This window comes from Mytilus edulis, chromosome 4, assembly GCF_963676685.1.
Source record: "Mytilus edulis chromosome 4, xbMytEdul2.2, whole genome shotgun sequence".
NCBI classification, from domain to species: Eukaryota; Metazoa; Mollusca; class Bivalvia; order Mytilida; family Mytilidae; genus Mytilus; species Mytilus edulis.
Window position 1 is genome coordinate 70363335 of NC_092347.1, and position 22740 is coordinate 70386074.

At 31.0% G+C, this 22740-nt stretch overlaps 1 protein-coding gene across 2 annotated transcripts in view; it reads right to left on the bottom strand.

The window, feature by feature from the left end:
• The window catches only part of LOC139520424 (opioid-binding protein/cell adhesion molecule homolog), a 33569-nt gene extending 24448 nt beyond the window's left edge, over positions 1 to 9121 (bottom strand). Inside the window, exon 1 of one of the 2 annotated variants that reach the window (XM_071313021.1) lies at positions 8743 to 9121. In XM_071313021.1, the coding sequence (XP_071169122.1) occupies positions 8743 to 8788 (46 nt within the window). In that variant the 5' untranslated portion in view covers positions 8789 to 9121. The remainder of the gene's footprint in view (positions 1 to 8742) is intronic. The other variant, XM_071313022.1, reaches the window with a different exon arrangement.
• Between the last annotated feature and the right edge of the window lie 13619 nt (positions 9122 to 22740).

Below are 22740 nucleotides of genomic sequence, written 5' to 3' on the forward strand. Positions count from 1 at the left end.
TAGAAATGGGCTACCATTTATAGTTTATAAGGTTCGAACAGTTCAAATTTACAGATTTATAGAATGAACAACAAATAGTAGTATAACGCTGTTCAAAAGTCATAAATCGATTGAGAGAAAACAAATCCGGGTTACAAACTGAAACAGAGGGAAACACATAATCTATAAGGGGGAAACAACGAAACAACAGAAACAATGAAGTGCAACAAAAAACAAACGATAATGCAACACACACACAAACGAAGTATATGATAACAACTGCTATTTTCCTGACTTGGTACAAGATATTTTAAGAAACAATGGTGGGTTAAACCTGTTTTTTTTTGCTAGCCAAACCTTGCGCATTTATGGCTATGTTAAATAATTTTAAAAAAGCACTTTAACCCCAAGAAAATTATAACCGAACTCCAAAAAAGGCGAAGTCCAAAATAATATGACAAAATCAAACTGTGCTATATCAAAATATATCCTTACACAGTTGGAACTTAATGCGACATTATTATTTTTTTATGACGTTAGTTTAAGCCACAGTAATGTATAGTCTTATAAAGATAAACATAACGTGAGTATTTATCTATGATTTCGGATATTATCACAATTATCGACCCTCAATCTAAAGGAATAAAGTTTATGTAAAATATATTAAAAATAAACTTGGTTAAAACTAGGTATAATCATATAAATGAATCTCAATCTTAATCATACATGAAAATTAATAGAATAAGTTAAAAAAAAAATCAAACTGATTCTGAAAATCATTATTAAAAGAGGGACGAAAGATACCAAAGGGACAGTCAAACTCATAAATCTAAAACAAACTGACAACGCCATGGCTAAAAATGAAAAAGACAAACAGAAAAACAATAGTACACACGACACAACATAGAAAACTAAAGAATAAACAACACGAACCCCACCAAAAACTAGGGGTGATCTCAGGGGCTCCGGAAGGGTAAGCAGATCCTGCTCCACATGTGGCACCCGTCGTGTTGCTTATGTGATTACAAATCCGGTAAATAGTCTAATTCGGTAGGTCATATTCATGAAAGGGAAGGGGATTGTAGTTACGACCCTAAGGAACATATCCGATATCATTTGTGAAACGGTTATTCCATAACGGTCAACCAACTCGTGATAGCGTCCGTAAAATTTACGAAGGGATGATTTCATAAAACATAGACAAGTCTTGAAATTCGAAATATAAAAGTACCTTTATCAAAGTGTCGGTTTATAAATTAATAAAATACTATGAAAGCTAGGTTTCAACTACCTCAGATAGATAAAATTATTAGTTTTGTGTATGTCCTCTTTGGTCATATAGCTCTCCAGCCCTTTCAGTTATTATACATCTTTGGCCTACAAATTTCGACGTTAAGCGTTCATAATGAAGGAAAAACCTGAAAAGATCCCCGGACACATGACATTTATCTAGTTGACCTTTATAAAATGCCGAAATAAAATTTTTCACGTGCAAATATTGTGAGAAACAAATTTCATAATATCACAACATTATGCAAAACCACTGGTCATTACGCAGTCCTGCATGAAAATAAAAAAAATTATGGATTGTTAGGTTTTCCAAATCCGTTTTGGAAACAAATATGATTACAGTTTTGCACTAGTTTCAAATTGATTTGAGAAAAGAAAAGTGATTTGATAAACAACTGCGTATCAATTTATGTGTCCCTAGCTAAGAAGATAACTTCACTTATAAAAGCAGCATAGAATCGAGTATTTTGGGTGTATCTCATATTCGGCAAATGGAAATATAGAGAGATGTGGTATGGGTACAAATGTGATAAATATGCACCACAGACTAAAGAACGAGGATTAAATCAACCAAAGGCGTCGTAAGTTCTAAACAATGAGCAAAACCCTTATCGTTTGGTAAGGGCATGTCAATATGTAAAATAAAAAAGGTATGGTTTTAACGAAAGACAATAAACTAAAAACATATATGACAGGAATAAACCATAGTCACAACATTACGGTAATTAAAACTATAATGTAGTTTCTTATCATATGTTCAATAAAAAAAAATCCATCAATTTACATTTTCTATTCAAAAGAATTTTAAAAACGAATAAAAAATACATATTGCCAATTTAATGAAAAGTTCTTTTGTAATTGTCTTTGTCTTAACTGATACACTTTTATTTGAAAAGAAAATATAATTGTTTGTTCATCTGTGTAGAATTTACTTCATCAACTACTAAAATACATCTTTAAACGTGCAATAATCCATTTTAGATGTTTTTTTAAGTGAAAAAAAAAAAAACCCATTGAAATTCAAATCATCGAAATATTCCCTAAACGATAAATCACTATGGGTTATATGGAGTCAACCTATGATAGATTTCTTATATTAAGCCTGGTATCTTTTGTGACAATCACTGCTGGTGAACGTTTCGTTCATTAGGGTATCGTTCTAATAGTCAGCACTTTTGTGTTGACAAGGAATATCAAGGATAAGTTTCTTTTCTTTAATTTTTTTTTAAAATAATGCAAAAACACTCAAAATAAAACGGTTAATTTACCTCAGACATAGAGAGCCTTAATTGTATTTGACACACACCTAGTCGGAAATGTTTGCTTTTCGTGCTCTACCTTTTCGTATTTGCCTCTTTATTCCAATTGTTTTGATTCGACCGCCACTAATAAGTTTAAGTAGACAAAACGCGCGTCTGACGCCTGGTATGTTTCATGAGTTTTTACAATCACTGAGTCGATGCCACTGCTGGTGAACATTTCGTCACTTTTTTGTTGACATGGAATATCATTGATAAGTTCCTTTTTCTGTAAATTTTCTTTATATAAATTTTATGCTCTACTTTTGATTCGATCACCACTGATGAGTCTTATGTACACACGCGTCCGGCGATCCAACTTATAAGCCTAGTATCTTACATGAGGTTTGCCCAAATGTCAAAAATCAGTAATTGTTGTATGCCATCTACAAATGATGTTTTGGAACTTTTATAGGGATGGACGCCAAGTGTGACAATAATAAGTAATAATAAATTCAGATTAGCTTAGCAAAACTTTCCCAGACCAATACATATACAATATTAGGTCAATGAAAGAAAAGTACAAACTTTTTTGTATGAGGCTGAGAAACTGTGGAAGAGCGAGGTTCTACCGAGCCTTTCCCCAGTTTTGCGCCGGGTACAAAAAAGTATATATTTTTATGACATTTACCTAATATTGTTTTTATACTGCAACTCAAACTTATACATTGATTGCTTTTTAAATCGTAATACAAATGTCAAACTTATTTTCATACCTTAATGGACCCCTGATTGTTGAGAAGGTGTTCCATGATGAAATTGAAATTATACGAAATATAGCTGTGTTACTATATTTAGGAAAGAAACACAACTAGTTGCAGTATAAATCCTAATTCTATATTTTAATTTTCAATTTTGACTTGACCGGTACAACCTTTTTTTTTGTTATTATGGTTTTGATTTCGTCGACAAAAAATTCTTTTCTGGTTCATAAGTTCTTGCGATCATGTTTGTCTTAAATCGATACTATACGATGTTCTCTGTATTGTTGTGAGCTAGAATTTTTCCAAATTCAAAGAAAACGAGAAATGTAAAAGAATGTCTTTAAAATCGTACTTTATCCTAATTAATTGAGAGGTTTATTCTGAACCTTCTAAAGGCTTTGCATAAAAATGAAAGGTTTCTTCTATTTAATCAACATGTGTATCTGAGACTACAATTAGATGAACGTAGTTTTAAAAAAATAGTAAGATTCAGAAGCATTTTGTTAATGTATATTACAATGGGAAATGTTTTTTGGTTGCTAATCGCTATCTCTTCCGTTTTTTAAATAGATTTCTTGGTGGAAATATTCTTCAGAAGTAAATTATCGGTTCAAAATGTTTTATGATGCAAAATATCCAATTTAAAGGGCCATTATTATAATTTTAAGTAGCACCTAAGTTCAAAAAAAATAATGGAGAACTGAGAACTCTGTAGACGGTAAAAAGCTGAGATCTTTATTTTTTCCTTGATATGTTGCAATACAAGTAGAGCGTTCAGAAGATAACCGGTAACGTTATTGGTTGTTCAACCTAGCGATGCTTGATTCAATGGATGATTTAACATGAAAAGGCTAAACTTCATTTATATAAACAACTCTCCAAATTTTTATAAAAATAGTGCTAACAGATATATACGAATAAATTGAAAATATCGTTTTTAAAAGAAAATATTTCCGCATATCAAACGACCTTTTAAATATGTGCATGCTTAACATTGCTTTAACAGTTTATGATGTATAAGTACACACACGCGCGTTCAGTATGGTCTATGAATTTCAAGATTAAGAAAGACCTTATAAGGAAATGAAAGAAAAAACATTTGACTGAAAAAATCAAAGACTTTCAAAAAGTATCATTTTATTTCAAAAAAAGATCGATACTGATTAAAAAATCTTTACCTCGCTAAAATGTTTGCAATACGATATTATTTCGTGCATCTTTGTATCGTAGCACAAATATTATTCAATCTTTAGTTTTTATGCCCCACCTACGATAGTAGAGGGACATTATGTTTTCTGGTATATGCCTCCGTTCGTATGTGCGTCCGTCCGTCCGTTCGTCCCACTTCAGGTTAAAGTTTTTGGTCAAGGTAGTTTTTGATGAAGCTGAAGTCAAATCAACTTGAAATTTAGTACACATGTTCCTTATGATATGATCTTTCTTATTTTAAAACAAAATTTGACTTTTGACACCATTTTCATGGTCCACTGAACATAGAAATTAAAAGTATGAGTTTCAGGTTAAAGTTTTTGGTCAAGGTAGTTTTTGATGAAGCTGAAGTCCAATTAACTTGAAACTTAGTACACATGTTTCTTATGATATGATCTTTCATATTTTTAAACCAAATTAGACTTTTGACCCTATTTTCATGGTCCACTGAACATAGAAATTAAAAGTGTGAGTTTCAGGTTAAAGTTTTAGGTCAAGGTAGTTTTTGATGAAGTCAAAGTCCAATCAACTTGAAACTTAGTACACATGTTCCTTATTAGTTGATCTTTTTACTTTTAAGGCCAAATTAGATTCTTTACTCAATTTCACGGTCCATTGAACATGGAAAAGGATAATGCGAGTGGGGCATCCGTGTACTTTGGACACATTCTTGTTTTGTAGTGTATTGTGAATTGTTGTTTCTTGTAATTTTTCTTTTGGTGCTGTCTGTCTTACTTAACCCTTTTTGTGTGTGTACGTTAACTTAGTTCACATGATAAATTGATCAATAGTTTGTTTGAAATCAAAGCGATAATTTTTACAACTCAATGATAAAACCATAATGAGATATTGTTTTTTCTCAAGTTTTGGATAAAACCATTTAAATTTTCAAAGATCATTATTGTAACAGGACAGCTATAATTCTCTCTTGCGATTTTTTTTATAGAAAAAGTAAAAAAACCCTAAATAACTAAGGAATAAGTAAATACATTTTGTATTAAACCCCTGAATTTTACACAATGCTACCAAACTTGAAACCAACAGCATAATATCTTTGAATCCTGATCAATATACCAAGCTTTAACCGTTTTTTTTTTGTTTCTTTTCATTTTTTTTCATTTTTTTTTATCTAAAAGCCAATGTCTGTGTTAAAAGTGTGTTTTAGGGAAATAATCAAAAACTCAAGATCACTATATATAAAACAACATTGTTTAGTATGAAAGAGTAAACTGATAAAAAGATACAGAAGAAAAAGGTGAACTACCAGTTCAATGTTAAATGAATGTTATCAAACAATGCCAAGCACGTGAGGTACTGAATACCAGTTAAATGCAAAGGTTAGAGTTTTAACTCAAAGATAAAAGATGTAATCGAATATGGAAGTTAACGAGATGATGTGTGCAATAGTGTGTCTTATTGAGAGAGAAAAAAACTAGCTTTTAACAAGTCTACTTTATCAAAACAATTCTTTTGTTGTTAATATAATAATTGCAACAATGTTAGAGGTTTTGCAATAAATTGTTGAATTGTCGATGGCATCAAAGTCTTTAACAGGCTGTAAGACTACTACAAACAAATGAGAGATCATTACCAGTTCTAAATCCTCTTATAAAGTCCTTTCGGTTTAGTGTAAGAAGAAATAAATTGATAGCTAAATGATTATAAGTCTTTTGAACAAATAAGTTCACCATCATCTGTTATGGTAAAATCTGCATCATTGAGAGTATTATTGTTTTATTGTTTAAAGACACAAACGTTAAAAGAAATAAAAGGTTTTTGCTACTGATTTTCAAATTTACAACATTATTTGTTGAATGTCGTCTTTTTCGATTGATTGATTGTTTAGTTTTTAACGCCACTTTCATTTTTATGTGCCATTTCACAACGGTTAGCTTATATCAGTTGAAGAAGCTGGAGAAAACCATTGAACTTCAATATGAAAACTGACACTCCTAGTCAATTGAGATTAGAGATCCCTTTTTTTATTGATAATATATGATATATGAAACGTGTTGATAATCAATACTAGTCTGAATATATATATAACCATTTGCAAAATTCGAATATTTGGCAAAAAGATGTCTCTACATTTTTGATTGAAAATATTGAAAATATTATTCAAATGTTTAAACGTTTTATATTGTATGAAAAACGTTAACTTCCATGGTTTTTTTTTACAAAAATTGCAATTGACGTGTAAATTAAAACATATAAAGATATATACGGGTTTTCTGGGGAGAAGCAGTGAAAGTGCTCGAAGGGAGTTACTAAAATCATGTACCAAAGAGGGACCGGTAAAATATCTTGGCAAAAAAATCCCCCCCTCAAAAAAAATACAAACAAAATTACGACTACAGACAAACAGCAGTATATAAAACATTACACAAAAAAATAAAAACGGGGTAATATTAGTTACTCTGAAAATGTAAGCACATTACCCTGCTATACCTGTCGGGAAATTGTTAATGCATAGACTAAGAAGAAGGCAGGGAGATCAAAATTTATCAACAAGGAGTTAAAGCATTTAGCAATTAACATTTGTATACATTTTATGACAATTTGGTTGAATAGTAAGGATATAGCTAACATCTTAACCAGAACAAACATTAGATGTCATCATTCAACCTTCAAGACATTCATACTGTGTTACAAGCTGTTTAAATTTACTATCTAGAATCTAGTCAAATTGTGAATATTTTAACAGAGACAAGTAGATTATTACCATTGAAATCTTAAAAGGCAAAAATCAAGAAGATATCATACGACAGTCACTGACAAATCTTGACTTCAAACAAAGTTATAAACAGGACACAGAGATTTACTACTTCCTCAACAACTTCTTATTTAGAAATTTTTACACTGGAATTGACCTTTAAAGTGTTATAATTACTGTTTAGATTATCCATTTTAATAAAAATTTATGAAGAAACGTGATGGCAGTGAAAATATTCGACAACGTTTTTACTTTCAGGCAAGCAAAAATTTGTTTTCGTCAATTCAACATAAGATATATATTAAGTATCAATGTGCTTTGCCTAATACAGAGCATTTAATTTCAGATATATCACGCCACTGTATAGTGTTTCTGATTAGATGATAAGGTTCATTCTGTTGCTTAAATATGCTTGTGGAGGTTTTTTTATTGTTTTTATTCGTGTTAACCGATCTGATATTGGGAGATACACATTCTTTAGATGGGTAGTCAATTATGTCATGTTTATATCTCTTTAATAGTAAAAATTCATTTAAAATAGCGCATTAAACGGAAACCTTCGTTAATGGTCAAACATGTTAATTGCCTTTATCAGAATATTATCTTTGTTTCCCTCATCTTTGTTAGGTATTTATCATTCTGTAAATATACTGAAACAACCTTGGACCAATACATTAACGACAAGCTTTGTGTTTAAATACCAATGATGGTTCTAAATAATTTTTATAAAAACATTTGTAATAGAAACACAATTTGAAATTTAAAAGGCGAGAATTATATGTTTGATTAAAATTATAGAAATTTCCTTTTTTTACCTTATGATGTTCAATAAAATTTTGAAAGTCAAAGAAGAGGCCGGTGCATCCCCCATTTTTTCGTCATTGTATATAGCTATTTATATTTTCCGCCCATGTATTCGTATAATTAGCAAACCATTGTAAATCAACTTCTGGCCATTAATATAAAATATTCCCAAATGTACTGAAAGTATTAAATTGTCTCTCGCCTAGTGGATGTAGATTATGTTCTAGCTATTTTACTGGACTTTTATTGCACAAGAAGTGTCATTTTATTTTACTGTCAAAATTCTTTTTACTACGTGTTGAGGAAATAATCTCATTTGTGTCCAGACAGTGGTCAACGATGTAAGATAAACCCTACTTTAAACTATTTCATTGTTCAGTTAAACGTACAATGAAAACATGTCATATTCTAATTTATAGTTGTTACTTTTACATAAACTCTTCATAGATACAAAGCTTAAAAGTATGTACACCAGACGCAAAAGATTCATCAGTGACGTTCCAATCAAACTTATTTGTGTTAAATTAAATCTAGTACGAAGTTAAAGAACATTTGCTGTGATTGTTACTGACTTAAATTTTTAACTTCTAAAAAAAAATGACATTTGGTGTAATTTAATACTATTGAAGCTTAATATTCCCTTATTCATGAATAAAATTAGCCAATTTTAATAAAATAATAACTATGTGTCGTTGATAAATATATATGTAGCTTTATATTCATTGAAAATTAAATAAACACTTACCAAAAATTAATGCATGTAGATATACTAATATCAAATCTGTGTACATTGTTAAATCTCAGATCTCTAGAAAGTCAATTGCGTTGTCTTTTATGCCTTTGAGACTGTAAAGATTAGCACTCTTGGCACATTGATGAATTAGAAGGATTTTCTTAACTCAACTAACACTCACTTTAGTTAACAACACAGTCTGAGAACACTCGAAAAAGTTGTCTTTTAATTTTAAATTTGATAAAGGTAAATCCCAGACCGATAGTTCTGTGTGATGTCTTCAGTACAGTTTGAATGATAAAGATTTTTTCCTGGTTTAGAAACAGTATGTGTTTACCGATCTGGAGCTTATAACAAACGTTTCTTCTGATCCAATTTTCAGTTTTAAAGTAGAATATTAAATAATCTTGTTAATTAATCGTATATTTCGTACTTCGTAGAGATGATATAATGTAGTCTGAATACTTGACAATGTTAAAATACCTTGAGTGTATATCCGCTCGATCGAAGATATTAAACCAATTAACAACGTCCTCACATTATAAGGTTTAATAAACTATTCTTAATTCAAAGATTGACTAAAAATGCAATCCTGTGACCGATGACGCGACAAACTCTGGTCTCAGCTTGGTAATTAAATCTCTTTTGTGCAGCTCTTCAACAAAAAGCTTAATCGAGTAAGATAATATACAGACTATGTTTTCTTCGCATGTTATTCTGGCCTCCTACAGGTTCAGCTATCTCTTGCATTGTTAGCTTGATTTTATATTCTGGAACTCGGATCCAAATTCATTCATAAATAGATGAAATCAATTTCTGTCATTATCATAGGTGTTTGTTACCTTTCCTCACAAAAACCTGATTCATTAAAAAAAAAATTTTAGTAGTAGTTGTTATAATCGAATTGAATTCATCATCAATTAACCAAGAGTTCTCCGTACAAAGTATCTCATACTAATTTTCAAATGTCACAGTGCTTCTTGAATGTGAATTTTTCATCTTTGATATCATAAAGGCTTTCAATCAATTAAACTATTTAATGTAAAATTTCTAGATTCCAATAGTTTATTTGATGTTAAAAAAAAACGCTTTTCAGAATTTCATTTACTTACAATTTTTTTAAATTTACAAATATCACGCTGTACCTGTTAAAAATATAAAACCATCTTTATGAATTAACTTTAAATCACATCATAACTTTTTCAGCTTCCGAAGAATACTTCATTAAGTGTTTACAGTTTCCTGTCTAGGAACTAATTGCAGATTCTGATACATTACCATGGACTATAATAAATACAAGCGATAATGAATATGGTGTATTCTTCTCAATAACCGACCAATCAAATCTCAGCTGAGTGCCACTCTCAATTTGTCGTCGATCCCGTGTAATTGTAGGTTACAGTTAGAATATGAAGTACGAGTCTAATTGATAATCAAATTTTCTTGTTTGACATAAAATAACAGAAGTATTGATTGTCAGATTGTCGCGTTACTTTGGCTGTTTTTACTAGTTGTCGACTACTAGGGATTGCTATTATCCTCCAAAAGTGTTGGGTATTATGATATGTTAAAGCTGCCCATAATGATCGTTCATGATAAAATACATTATGGATTGTTTGAGTGTTCAAATCTATAGACACTACTGTGTGTTAGATAAAATAATTGCCACTGCATTAAGTTGTTTTGGATAAAATGTTTGGTTTGATTTATCCACATTACTGTGTCACTAGCCGTTTAGAATACTTGTGGCTGAAGTATGACTTATCACCAGAATAATTACTTATGAATCTATAAAACAAATAGGATTCATTGTTTCTATCCCTTTTATGTTTGGAATAGTACAATAAATAGTAAAGGGTTTCCAAAAACCGCCGCATCACTTTTAACTAAAAATTTAGATACACTGCGAAGTAGTTTGCAAACCTTGTAATTTTATAGTTATGAAAAGAAATTGCTCTCGCTGTTACAAAATGGATTATCTTCATAAAATTCTATTATAGGCTTATTATAATTCTAAGCTGGTGTATCAATTCTAATTAGGTTACTTGGTGAAGATTGTTGTCATTTAATGACAAATTGCTTTAACGTTAAACAGCACAATTTTTCCGCATACATTTTGACACTGTTATAATTCAATTTTCTTTAACACCGTAGTCTGCTTTTTTGCAGTGTTAGCATCAAAACAGAAAAAAAAAAAGATTTTGCGTTAGTGTTGTAAAAAATGAAGATGAGTATTTGACTAGGTAGACTTCCCACATTTTACTGTATACTATTCCTTTATTTCCAACTTAAGGTTTTTGCTATAAAAGCGTAGGTTTACTTTTGACATCTACATGTTTTCGCGATCTTAAGGTACTACTAGTATGTTTTGTACGGTCTAAGTCCTATAAATCGAGTTCCTATGAAATGTCAACGTTATTTTATTTATGTGGATATAAACTCTTGTCGCGAAAATAACGAAAAAAACGTTTTCTTGTATTTTGATTATCAGGGAAATTATAAGCAGCAGTAGTTTGCCGATGTTCAAATATCATATTTCTGTTTTTGATACAGGCATTTTCTTCTATAAATAATAGTGGATTAAACCTGGTTTTATAGCTAGTCGAACCTCTCACTTGTATGACAGTCGCATTAAATTCCATTATATTGACATTGATGAGTGAACAAAACAAACAGACATGAAATGTCAAACTGTCAAAAATTGACTATGAAAAAATTGTGTCTGCTTTTAGGATGACATTTATATTGTTGCTTCTTGAAAGGTAGATACTGAATTAAGGTTTCTGAATTTTTTGTCGGTGTCATCTTTTTGAAGACAACCGTACGTCATCAGGAGTTTGCTGATCGTTACATTATATATGTATAACAGTTGGTTATAGATATATATTTGTACTTATACGCTTGTCTTCTAGTCGTGTATGATTAATCACCTATACGACTAATCGTCGGATTTCATCTTGCCATTTGCGACAAGAAAGGTGGCATTTGGGAGCAGGAATTGCTCTTCTGATTGAATAAGAGACTGGAAATCATATATGAGTTTTTAACTAATTTTTGAAACATTGTACAATTTTCAAAAGGAACATTTTTAAAAGCGATGAAAGGCTATGTTCCTTTCCATCAGAATAAATATTGATAAATTCAATGTGACCTTCATTAAAACACTGTTAGTTCAGTTTCCATCAGTTGTATTAATCTTCGAAACATTACTTTAAATATAACATTATCTCAATGGCCGTTTAAACTCAAATAATCACACATACACGAAAGGTTATTGACAACGTGTATAGATTTTCGAATTCTTTTGAACAAATATGGTTTTGTCACACAAGCTATCATGATATATAATAATAACTGCTCGATATATAAATTAATAGGTGTACTAAGCAGTCAATTCTATTGTTGGATAAGTAACCCTTGAATGAAGCAGAAATGTCCTGTTCGTAAATCAGCATTCATTACTTCCGTCAAGCAACCATTGTATGTAACGGGAGCAATGGTTTGATTTTAGCATCTAAATAACTCAGGTTAAATAGATTGTTTCTTTCAATATTTACATTTCACCGTTTCAGAATCTAATGCATTCTTTGTTGTATTATCAAAAGAGTATAAGAAAACGTTGTGATTGGTTAAAACGTCATACTCAATTGAAATTAATATGTTTTAATTTTGGTTTCGAAAAATGAATGACTTTTAATCCTTTCCGATTCGAAAACGACAAATTTTATCCAATATATTTTCCCACTTGTGAAAACTTTTTATAATTCTAATTTAGGAGTCGAAATTGAAAAAAAAAGGGAAGCACTATGAGAATTATGAATGATTTGGTCAAGCGAATCAGATGATGATTGAAATATGGAATTGATGAATAATGTATCTTGTTTCCGAATAATTTTTGGCCTGTACGGGTAAAATTAAAATGGGACGCAAATAAATATAAATCTAAACCTATTTAAGGAGACAACACTATATATCCATGATGTGGATTGAAAATTGTAGATCTTTAGTTTTCGTTTTATGAATGGATGAGCGCTGAATTTCAAACTAATTGAAAAACAATCTACAAGGAGTCGCGTGCATTTGTACCCTTTGCAATTCAAAATGTTTCATCTCAATTCAATGAAGATATTTGGAATGTATCAATATTCTTATGAGATTTTCTATTGCATTATTATGGATTTTGACAAACGTAAATAAAGGCAACAGTAGTATACCGCTGTTCGAAATTCATAAATCGATTGAGAAGAAAACAAATCCGAGCTACAAACCAAAACCGAGGGAAACACATCAAATATAAGAGGAGAACTACGACACAACACAAACACAATACTAAAATGAAACACACACAGAAACGAACTATAATATAACAATGGCCATTTTCCTGACTTGGTACAGGACATTTTAAGAACAAAATGGTTTTGCGACTAGTCAAACCTTGCGCTTTTATAACAATGTTAAATATAACCTTAAAGTGACAACATTACATGACGACAGGACTACTGTACAAATAAATGCAAGAACATTCAGGACAAAGAAATACACAAATAAACATTACAATAGGTCATTTCGACATGCTAATAGTTATCAAAGGTAGAAGTGTTGTTTTTTTGCAAAAATCATGGCTTCCATCGATAATTTATGATATAAAATAAAAGCAACACTAAACAACTGAAATACAACAAAACCTTAGATAGAATTCCGTTATTAAAGAAAAGTCGAAGAGAAAAATTCAACAGCAAAACTTGTTTCAATAATGTGGATAACACATTATTGTGTCTTTGGAACAACAAGCAATGAAAAGCTAAAAAAATTATTTAACTTTATTAGTATAAATATCGAGTCTACCACTGCATCAAGTGTGATACGATATTTATCCACTCGAGATAGTTAAATTTTCAAATTGAACACGAAAGATTACAATATATAACATTCAACTGTCGAGAGTGGATATATATCGCATTGCACGAGATTTTGTGGTGGAATCTTGTTCTCTAATGATTTTTAGGCGATATGTAGACAATCATAATCCTTATTTTCGAATGATCTACAAAAAGATATGTTCTTTCCATGTCACGTAATCGGGCATGGTCGCCTTCTTTCAAGACGTCATAGTAGAAATTTCAGAGGAAAGCCAGAAAATTAGACGTCATTATCAATATTTAATATATGGCAATTATTGTTGAAAACGAATAGCACCTTGACCAAAAAGAAAAGGAAATCTAGAAATCTAGACAGTACACAAATGTAGTCCACAAATGACTACACATAAATGATTGAATAACATGAACTCCATAAAGAATCGGAGAGAAGCGAGGGGTCATAAGAATATAAACATTTTGTAATTTCCTTATTGCACCAAGTATGTTGTCAAAAATCTGGTGATACGTTTTATCCGATAATGTCAATAACTAAGAAATGAGAATGAAACTGGGGCTACAGCTTGAACATATCCGTGGTCATATTTGACGAATATATTTCCATAACGGTCAACCACGTCATAACTGCGTCCGTAAAACGATTTCAAATTAGATCAATAGCTTCCTTGTAGAGGCAGTCCTTTATATTAAGAAAAAAGTAAAATCACAAAAATACTGAACTTAAAGGAAGATCAATTGGGAAAGTCGATAATCACATGGCAAAATCAAACAACAAAACGCATCAAAAACGAATGGACAAGAACTGTCATATTCCTGACTTGGTACAGGCATTTTCAAATGTAGAAAATGGTGGATTAAACCTGGTTCTATAGCGCTAACCCTCTCACTTTAATGACAGTCTCATCAGTTTCCGATATTTTTACATTGATGCGTTAAATAAACAGACACAATAAATAAAATAGTCAAAATATGGGTACATCAGTCATCATCGTTTAAGAAAAGTATACTGTTAAGATCATATTATATCAGCAGTGAAATTTATATGTATACTCCATATTAGAAACATAGAAATGATACAACGATAAATCATCTCTTTTTTCGTTAAGTTTATTTCAAATGCTGCAAATTCCCAGAGGTGAGAAAGATGTAAAACATACCTAATTGCAAGTGTGCACCCTTATTATTTTCAGTACTTGTATGTACATTTGTAAAATTCAGTTAGAATACATCATCTATAGTTCGAGGATACTATTAGTAATAGCACTCTTTAAATCGTACAGAAAGACATCATGGTTGATTCCTGTAGGACAACCTCTCTACCAAACGTAACAGATATAAAATTGTAATACACCAGTGGTACCGTTAATTTTATTGCACGTTAGGGCAATTGACGTCTCTGCAGTGATGCTCGAGATCAAAATATTTGAAAGTCATAAACCCGATTCAGACGTTGAGAACTGGTAAAAAAAAAGGGAAAGGTAACAAAAGTAAAGTCAAACCAAAACATTAAATCAGAGCTATTAATGAGGAAGATACAGTCTTTAATTTGAATGATTTCCAAATATTATAATGACAGCTTTAAATAGAACAATGACCGTATTTGAATGTGAGTGCCGAAGTATCTCAGTTTAGTGTTACCTAGATTGTCCCATTCGATTTGCGAGATTTGAAGAGCGATAAACTACTGTTATTCTCATTTACGAGGACATTATGAGCCTCAAATGTAAATACATGTTTCATTTATGATATGAAGTCAATGTTTCCATGCATTTTGGCTAACCCTTTCTAATATCTGTGTTTTCCAGATTTAATCCACCATTTTCTACATAAGTAAATGCCTGTACCAATTCCGGAATATGACAGTTGTTATACTTTTGGTTGAGCTTTTCATTTTGCCATTCGATTACAAACTTTCCATTTTATCCTCGGAGTTCGATATTCTTTTATTTTATTTTTTTTTCCAAATGGAGTAATAATTTTTCAATGTTTTTATGTGAATAGTTGGAGCTCACTTGATAGTGGATGGTCAGATGCTTGGTGGTGATAGTAATAAATAAAAACTACAACGAGATTGTAATGAATGGGCTTTCTTTTATATTTCATCTTTAAGTTTGAAGTATAAAATATTAGACCGATTGAGAGGAAGAGGTTATCGTTTAATATTCTTTGTCATGACATGTAACTTATGGCATGTTTTCATCGTATTGATATACACCAGTATTAAGAGTAAAAGTCTCTGATGATTATGTAATCAATGTATTGTATACAGCAACATTTATGACAATTTTCTAGTATAAGTATCAAAGGCACGAGTATGGTAAAGTATATGTAGTTGATTGAACATAATGCGTGCTAGGTCCTAAGGGGATATCGAGATTCCAGAGGTTTTGATTTTTAATGTATTTTATTGTATTAATTCGTTGATACATAGTATGATATTTGTGAATGAATCTAATGGATGCAGTATTTGAGAGCTGTTAGTTTCCAATGTTGCGGTCATTTCTTCGTAAATACAATATCAAATTTCAGTTGGATATTCACTGCGTTTTCCTTTGAAATGTATATGGACAAAACGTATAACGTTTAATATTCAATATCTTTTGATGACTAAAACATGCATAAAGTTTGATATGGTGTTCATGATTTTATAAAATATGTACAAAAAAACTATTCGAAAAATAAAGATAGACCAAACGTCAATCGCTTGAAATAAGTGCATGTGAATAAGAAATTTTCAGCGGACAGATTTTTTTAAATATTGTTTGAATTCCAGAAGATCAAATGATAGTCTATCTATATGAAAAATATTATGGATATATCAATAATTCCGAAATATAATGTTACAAGTGTGTTTGACGTGCTTATTAAAAAAAGACTGAAAAAAGTCAAATGACAAAAATACTGAATTCCGAGGAAAATTCAAAACGGAAAGTGCCTAATCAAATGGCAAAATCAAACGACAAAACACATCAAACGAATGGACAACAACTGTCATATTCATGACTTGGTAAAGGCATTTTCAAATGTAGAAAATGGTAGATTGAACCTGGTTTTATAGCGCTAAACCTCTCACTTGCATGACAGTCGCATCAAATTCCGTTATTTTTACAACGATGCGTGAACTAAACAGACATAATTTTATGGCTAGGAAAACACATAATTCCAAATAAATGGGATAAATTTGAAACACGGGCTAGGGTGATCATTCTGACACAGAAAATGCTACATGTGTACTATTTAAGTACTGTAACTTCAAATTACTAAAACAATTACTTAATAATGTAGCACTGTGACAATTCGTACAAATTATTTTCAGAAACCGTGTAATCGGTAAGATATAAACAATACCGTTACATATAGGAAAAGAAATCAACCATCATTCATAGCTAAAATAATGAGATATCATATTGATAAGCTAAGCACTAGTTACTTTCATATGATGATAGGTCTTAATGTTAACATTCAGATTTTCTGCTATTTTTTTTATGTACAATATGATTTCTTTTGGTTGAAGGACAAGATGGTTAAATAAATGCACATCTACTTTAAGAAAAAATGTAAGAAAAACACTTTATGAATTTCATATGTTCGAAGCGCTTTTTTGGATTACCTTCATCAGGAATGCTCAATGCCAAATATTTAAAAGCCATTGATGTATAAGGACCGAAAACGTGGAAGAACTATAAACCAAAAATGACTTATAAAAAAAGCCGAATTCATATAAAGTAAATACTGACATTAAATAAAGGCAACAGAAGTAAACGGCTGTTCAAAAGTCGATTGAGAGAAAAAAAATTCGGGTTACAAACTAAAAACGAGGAAAATACATCAACTATAAGAGGAAAACAACGAAACAAAAGAACAATGAAGTGCAAAAAATAAACAAATAACAATGCAACATACATAGAAACGAATCATTAGATAACAACTGCCATGGTACAAGACATTTTAAGAAAAAATGGTGGGTTGAACCTGGTTTTTTGGCTAGTCAAACCTCCGCGCATATGGCAATGTAATTGTTTCAAACTATATATTACATGTCTACTAATCAGACTATAAGGCATGAGAAAAAGATTTGCAGAAGATTCCCAGGTAAACATTTATGTCGATCGTAATATATGAACACATTACGCTATAAAAAAAAGTTTAAAGTAATAGCCCTTATAGGAATTGGACTTTACAAAGCGTTCATTGACAGATATTTTTTTTTTTATAATGTTTATAAGACAGCACTTACCATAGAACGTATTATAAGGGTCCTTAACTCTGTATGAAACGTGTATTGAATTAAATTCTACTTTGTTCCTCAGTACATTCCTTTGGCAATGGAATCGTTGAATACATTTATTGTATGGTGATTGTATTTGCAAATCAAATTCTCTTCTTTGTAAAATCGTCGTATTATTGTCATCATTGTGTGCTATATTTTCTGTTTATAAACTTCTACTTGTAACGGGAAAGGAATTGTGTTAATTCGTGTGCCCAATTCCTTTTAATTTCGATAACAATTAGAACAGGCTTTATCAAATACAAATATTATTAAATTATACTCTATCAACTTTGTGTAAAAAATGCAATTCATCTAAGAAAAAGTAATTTATTGATTTAGGAAAAACTTTGTATTAGAGCAGTTACATAGAAAAAATTGTAAACCGTCAACTGGTAAACATCTTGAGGTAGTATAACAATTTCAATCTCGAAGTATGCGATAACATTTTAAATGCTTATACCTTTTCATCTATTCGAAATTTAAGGGGGAAGGGTCAAATTAACGTGACAAATAAGAAAAAAGAAGCCAACAATAAACCTGAATTCAACATTTACGGTTCATCTTGTATTGAATTTGAAATACAATTATTCAAGTTTGAATTTAAAACCATTAAAAATTACTTTTCACTTATGTCCTTCAGCAGAAGATTACCACTCTGTACAGAAAAAAGTAGAAACATTATTTATAGGATTTATCTTAAATGGGTAAATAATTGAGTATTACAAAAAGTGTTAAATTACTAATAATAATATAGTTAAAGACCAACCTTCTTTTATTTTATATCTTGTATATAAAGATTTTCAAAATAACAATGATTAAACAATTCGTCAATAACGTTTACACAAATCAATCTTTATTGTGGTCATCCACTTTTACACCATAGTTTCAGGATAAGAGAGTTGGTGTTCTCTCAAGCGCGTATGACACCGCCACATGCTGTATGTTCCTATCCCTATTCAGGTGTCAGGTGTCTGTATTAGAGCATCGGCTGTGATACTTGTCTTTTCGTAAGTTGTAATAGCTTATTTCAGATCGTTAGTTTTTTCAGTGTTTTTTTTCTTCGTTTATCAATTTATTTCACATTTTGTTGTCTGTTTTATGGCTCTTTATACAGCTTTCTATAGGTATTTTTTTTTTTTTTATTGTTGATGACGTAAGTCTACATCCTCGTCCTCTTGGTCTGCCTGCTGATATTTTTCTCATCGTCATTCATACAACATCTTCTTATTTTTATATCGAGGTGCTTCCATATAACATGTACTTACAAGTGAATAAATTTATGTTTGAAAAAAGTAGCACATTTTAACTCGTGATCGGACAAATTAGATTGCATTAATGTATAAAATTTTAGGTGGAGACTTTTAAGTTATTGTGGTTGCTTTATAACTGACTTTTAAGTTACTAAGAATTGAACATCGGTAAATAAAACGGGGCGCCGAATGGGACTCTTGTGGTTTTGTACAAAATTCAATTCTGTCATAACAAAATCATTTTTGTCTTACAAAACTATGTGATACAGACTTGTTTTATGAGAACTTCAATTTTGTGATGACAAAATTCATTTTTGTCATGACAAAAGTCAATTTTGTCAAAAAGGTATACAAATATAAACTTATTTGCATACAAAATTGACTTTTGTTACCTGATATGGAAATTAAAACACAGAAGTCAATTGTGTGAGACAAGATTCAATTTTGTGAGACAAAATTGACTTTTGAGAGACAAAATTCAATTTTGTGAGACAATCAATTTTGTCTCACAAAAGTCAATTTTGTCTCACAAAAGTCGATTTTGTATGCAAATTAGTTCACAGAATCCAAACTAAACTAATTTGCATACAAAATTGACTTTTGTCGCCCTATTTTCAAATTAGGTAACAAAAGTCAAGTCTATGATACAAAAAGCAATTTTGTCATGACAAAAGTAACTTTTTTGTCCACTGAAAGAAAATTTTGTATGACAAAATTTAAATTTGTAGTATACTACAAATTTTGTTAAACTGAACTCATTTTTGTTGAACAAAACTCACCTTTGTCCGTACAAAATTGAATTTCGAGTACAAAACCACAAGAGTCCCGTTCGGCGCCCCGTAAATAAGTGTAGCATCCACCATTTTCGTCATAAGAAAATGCCTGTTCCAAGTCAGTTGTTATCCACTCGTTTGATGTTTTGCCATTTGATTAGGGACTTTCTGTTTTGAATTTTCCTTGGTGTTCAGTATTTTTGTGATTTTACTTTTTTTTTAATCTTACTTTACATCTTTTAAAAAATGTGTCTAATTTATACAACCATATACCACAGCTCTGATTCCTTTCACGGATTTGGCTATACTTTTTGAACCTTTTGGATTATAGCTCTTCATCTTTTATATAAGCTTTGGATTTTAAATATTTTGGCCACGAGCATCACTATATATATATCAAAGAGACATGTATTGTCGAAATGCGCATCTGGTGCAAGAAAATTAGTACCGTTAATTTTATTATACAACCATATACCACATTTGACTTGCCTTTCTCTTTAACTACTTATATGATGCATTGATAATACAAACACTCAGTCAGTATTGCCTTTCACATGTATTAAAATGTTATATCGGTTTTCATCCTCATTTCTTTTTTTTTCAAAATAAGAATCTACAGTATCAATTGTTGTGACAATTTTATTATAAATGTGGTTTCATACTGCACTTAAAAGTAGGAATTCCCTTCAAATGAGCAATCGGACGAATTTGGTTCGCATATGTCATATAATTAAACGGCATTAATTGAAATATCGATATGCACTTGTGTTTGAATGGGTTTACCAAAACATCATTTTTTTATTCACATTTGATTAGCTGTTATATTCAATTTTGTGTTTTGCACGTTCGTTTCTGCCGATGTAGAATCCGTTTGGAGTTGTGAAGTTATGAATATTTAAATAGGCTATATCATTGTCAGAATTGTTGAAAATTGATATTTTTCCTAATGAAGCAAACTTGTAGAAGTGATAGCTAGTATTAATCACTTTTTAAAACAATTATGAAAATATCAATACAAATTAGACCAAAATGATGGAAATCAAAACTGAAAGCGGACATATATGAATCTAAATGGCGTCCAAAAATGGCGGTGGAAACGAGTTTTGTCTAGCAACTTGGTCAAGTTAATTGACAGATGTTTGGTAAGCGATGAAAAGTAATGACAAATTATCGACAACTGAACCACTACACCAAAAATAATTATTGTGAAAACATATCATAATCCGTCCACGGTGAAAGTAACGAAAGGTTTAGAGTTAATAAAATAAGACTGTCATACATTGTATCTGCAAAACGCAATATGCATTATGTCCGCAACCCACCCCTTAAACAGTCACTAAAATGTCCAAATGTTTTTGGGGGTTTCAAAAGCAAAACATTGACTTGACGAGTTTCAAAATGAGGTAAGACATCTTTTGTGTGTATGTCCTCCTAATATACAACTCTTTCGTGATTTAGATGTTATTGAAACGTTCATAAAAATCTGCTTTACAGAAATCAATTCGCACCCTTTTATTTGTCCTGATTTATATGGATTTGGTTTTCCTTTTGTCAAACAGAGATTTGCATATCTACAAAAGGGAGAACACATCTTGTACCCTCAACTTCTGAATTTCAGTGTACAGTAATATTTTATTTGAAGTATAGATTGTATTGTTCATTTCCTGATTTTTATGGTTCCTCGACACTAATGTTGTGAACTTAATAAATGGTGAACTGGAAAATGAACTTAATTATGATCTCTACTCTGGTTTGTTTTTTATTTATTTATTTATTTTTATTTTATTTTTTTTTGGGGGGGGGGGGGGGTCGGGATATTTTTTTACCCATTTTACCTTCTTTACATTAACTAATTCATTATTTCATTTCAATCTCTGTTTTTCATATATTCTTTAAAAAAGATTGTATGCCTATATATATGTTGACTGCATGATTGTTGGCGGATTAAAGCTCACACCATGCACATAGACGAGAATTCATTTTTGTGTAATTTACCATTTTACCACAATAAATAAGACCAATAAGCTCAGAAATAAGTGTGGTATATATATATTGAGCGGCTTTAGAGTTCAATTCTCCAATGTTTACCTGAACGTCTTGCAAGTTCAAGTACACCCAATTTTATGGTTATCTACCGTACTATGTTCGTAGAGAGAGAAAAGTGTATCTATGCCTACTCCTGCCGGTACTGTTGCCTCGGCGGAATTCGAAATGTGCTGATCATACATCAGCGATTGCTCCGCCTGTACTTTGTCAAATGTCTTGTTCTATATGTGGCACCCCTCATGTTTCATTGAAAAACTATTCATGATGGAATGGATTGTTGTAAATAGTGAATAACATATCAGGCGAATAATATATCAGGCTATCGGTATAATTATTTCCTGGAAATGAACTAAATATAGCGATCTAACTTTCATTATAATGTTAGAACTCGAACTTGAAACCAGACCTCCATCCTGATTCAAGACACGTCCTCGGGACATTTAGAACAACGATATCAAATATCATGAATTGCATTCAAAGGGTTCAAAAGTTGATTGCGGCTTTGGTCAGTGTTAGAAATATTTGTCTTAACCATCATTGTGTGACTAGATGGCAACAGATTAATCATAAATGCAATACATAGAGCTGCTTATTTAAAATTTGCAAACTGACGGAAATCGGTTTGTTGCTGTCTGTCGTGTTTGCTTATCGTTCATTGTTGAGTTATAGATCAAACCATAGATTCCCTTGTATCCGCCACTGGGTTTCTCATTAAAATCGTTTCACATTTTGTCATACTAGGGCCTTTTATAATAAAATAAAATGTTGGGTGCGTGTGTGTGTGTGTGTGTGGC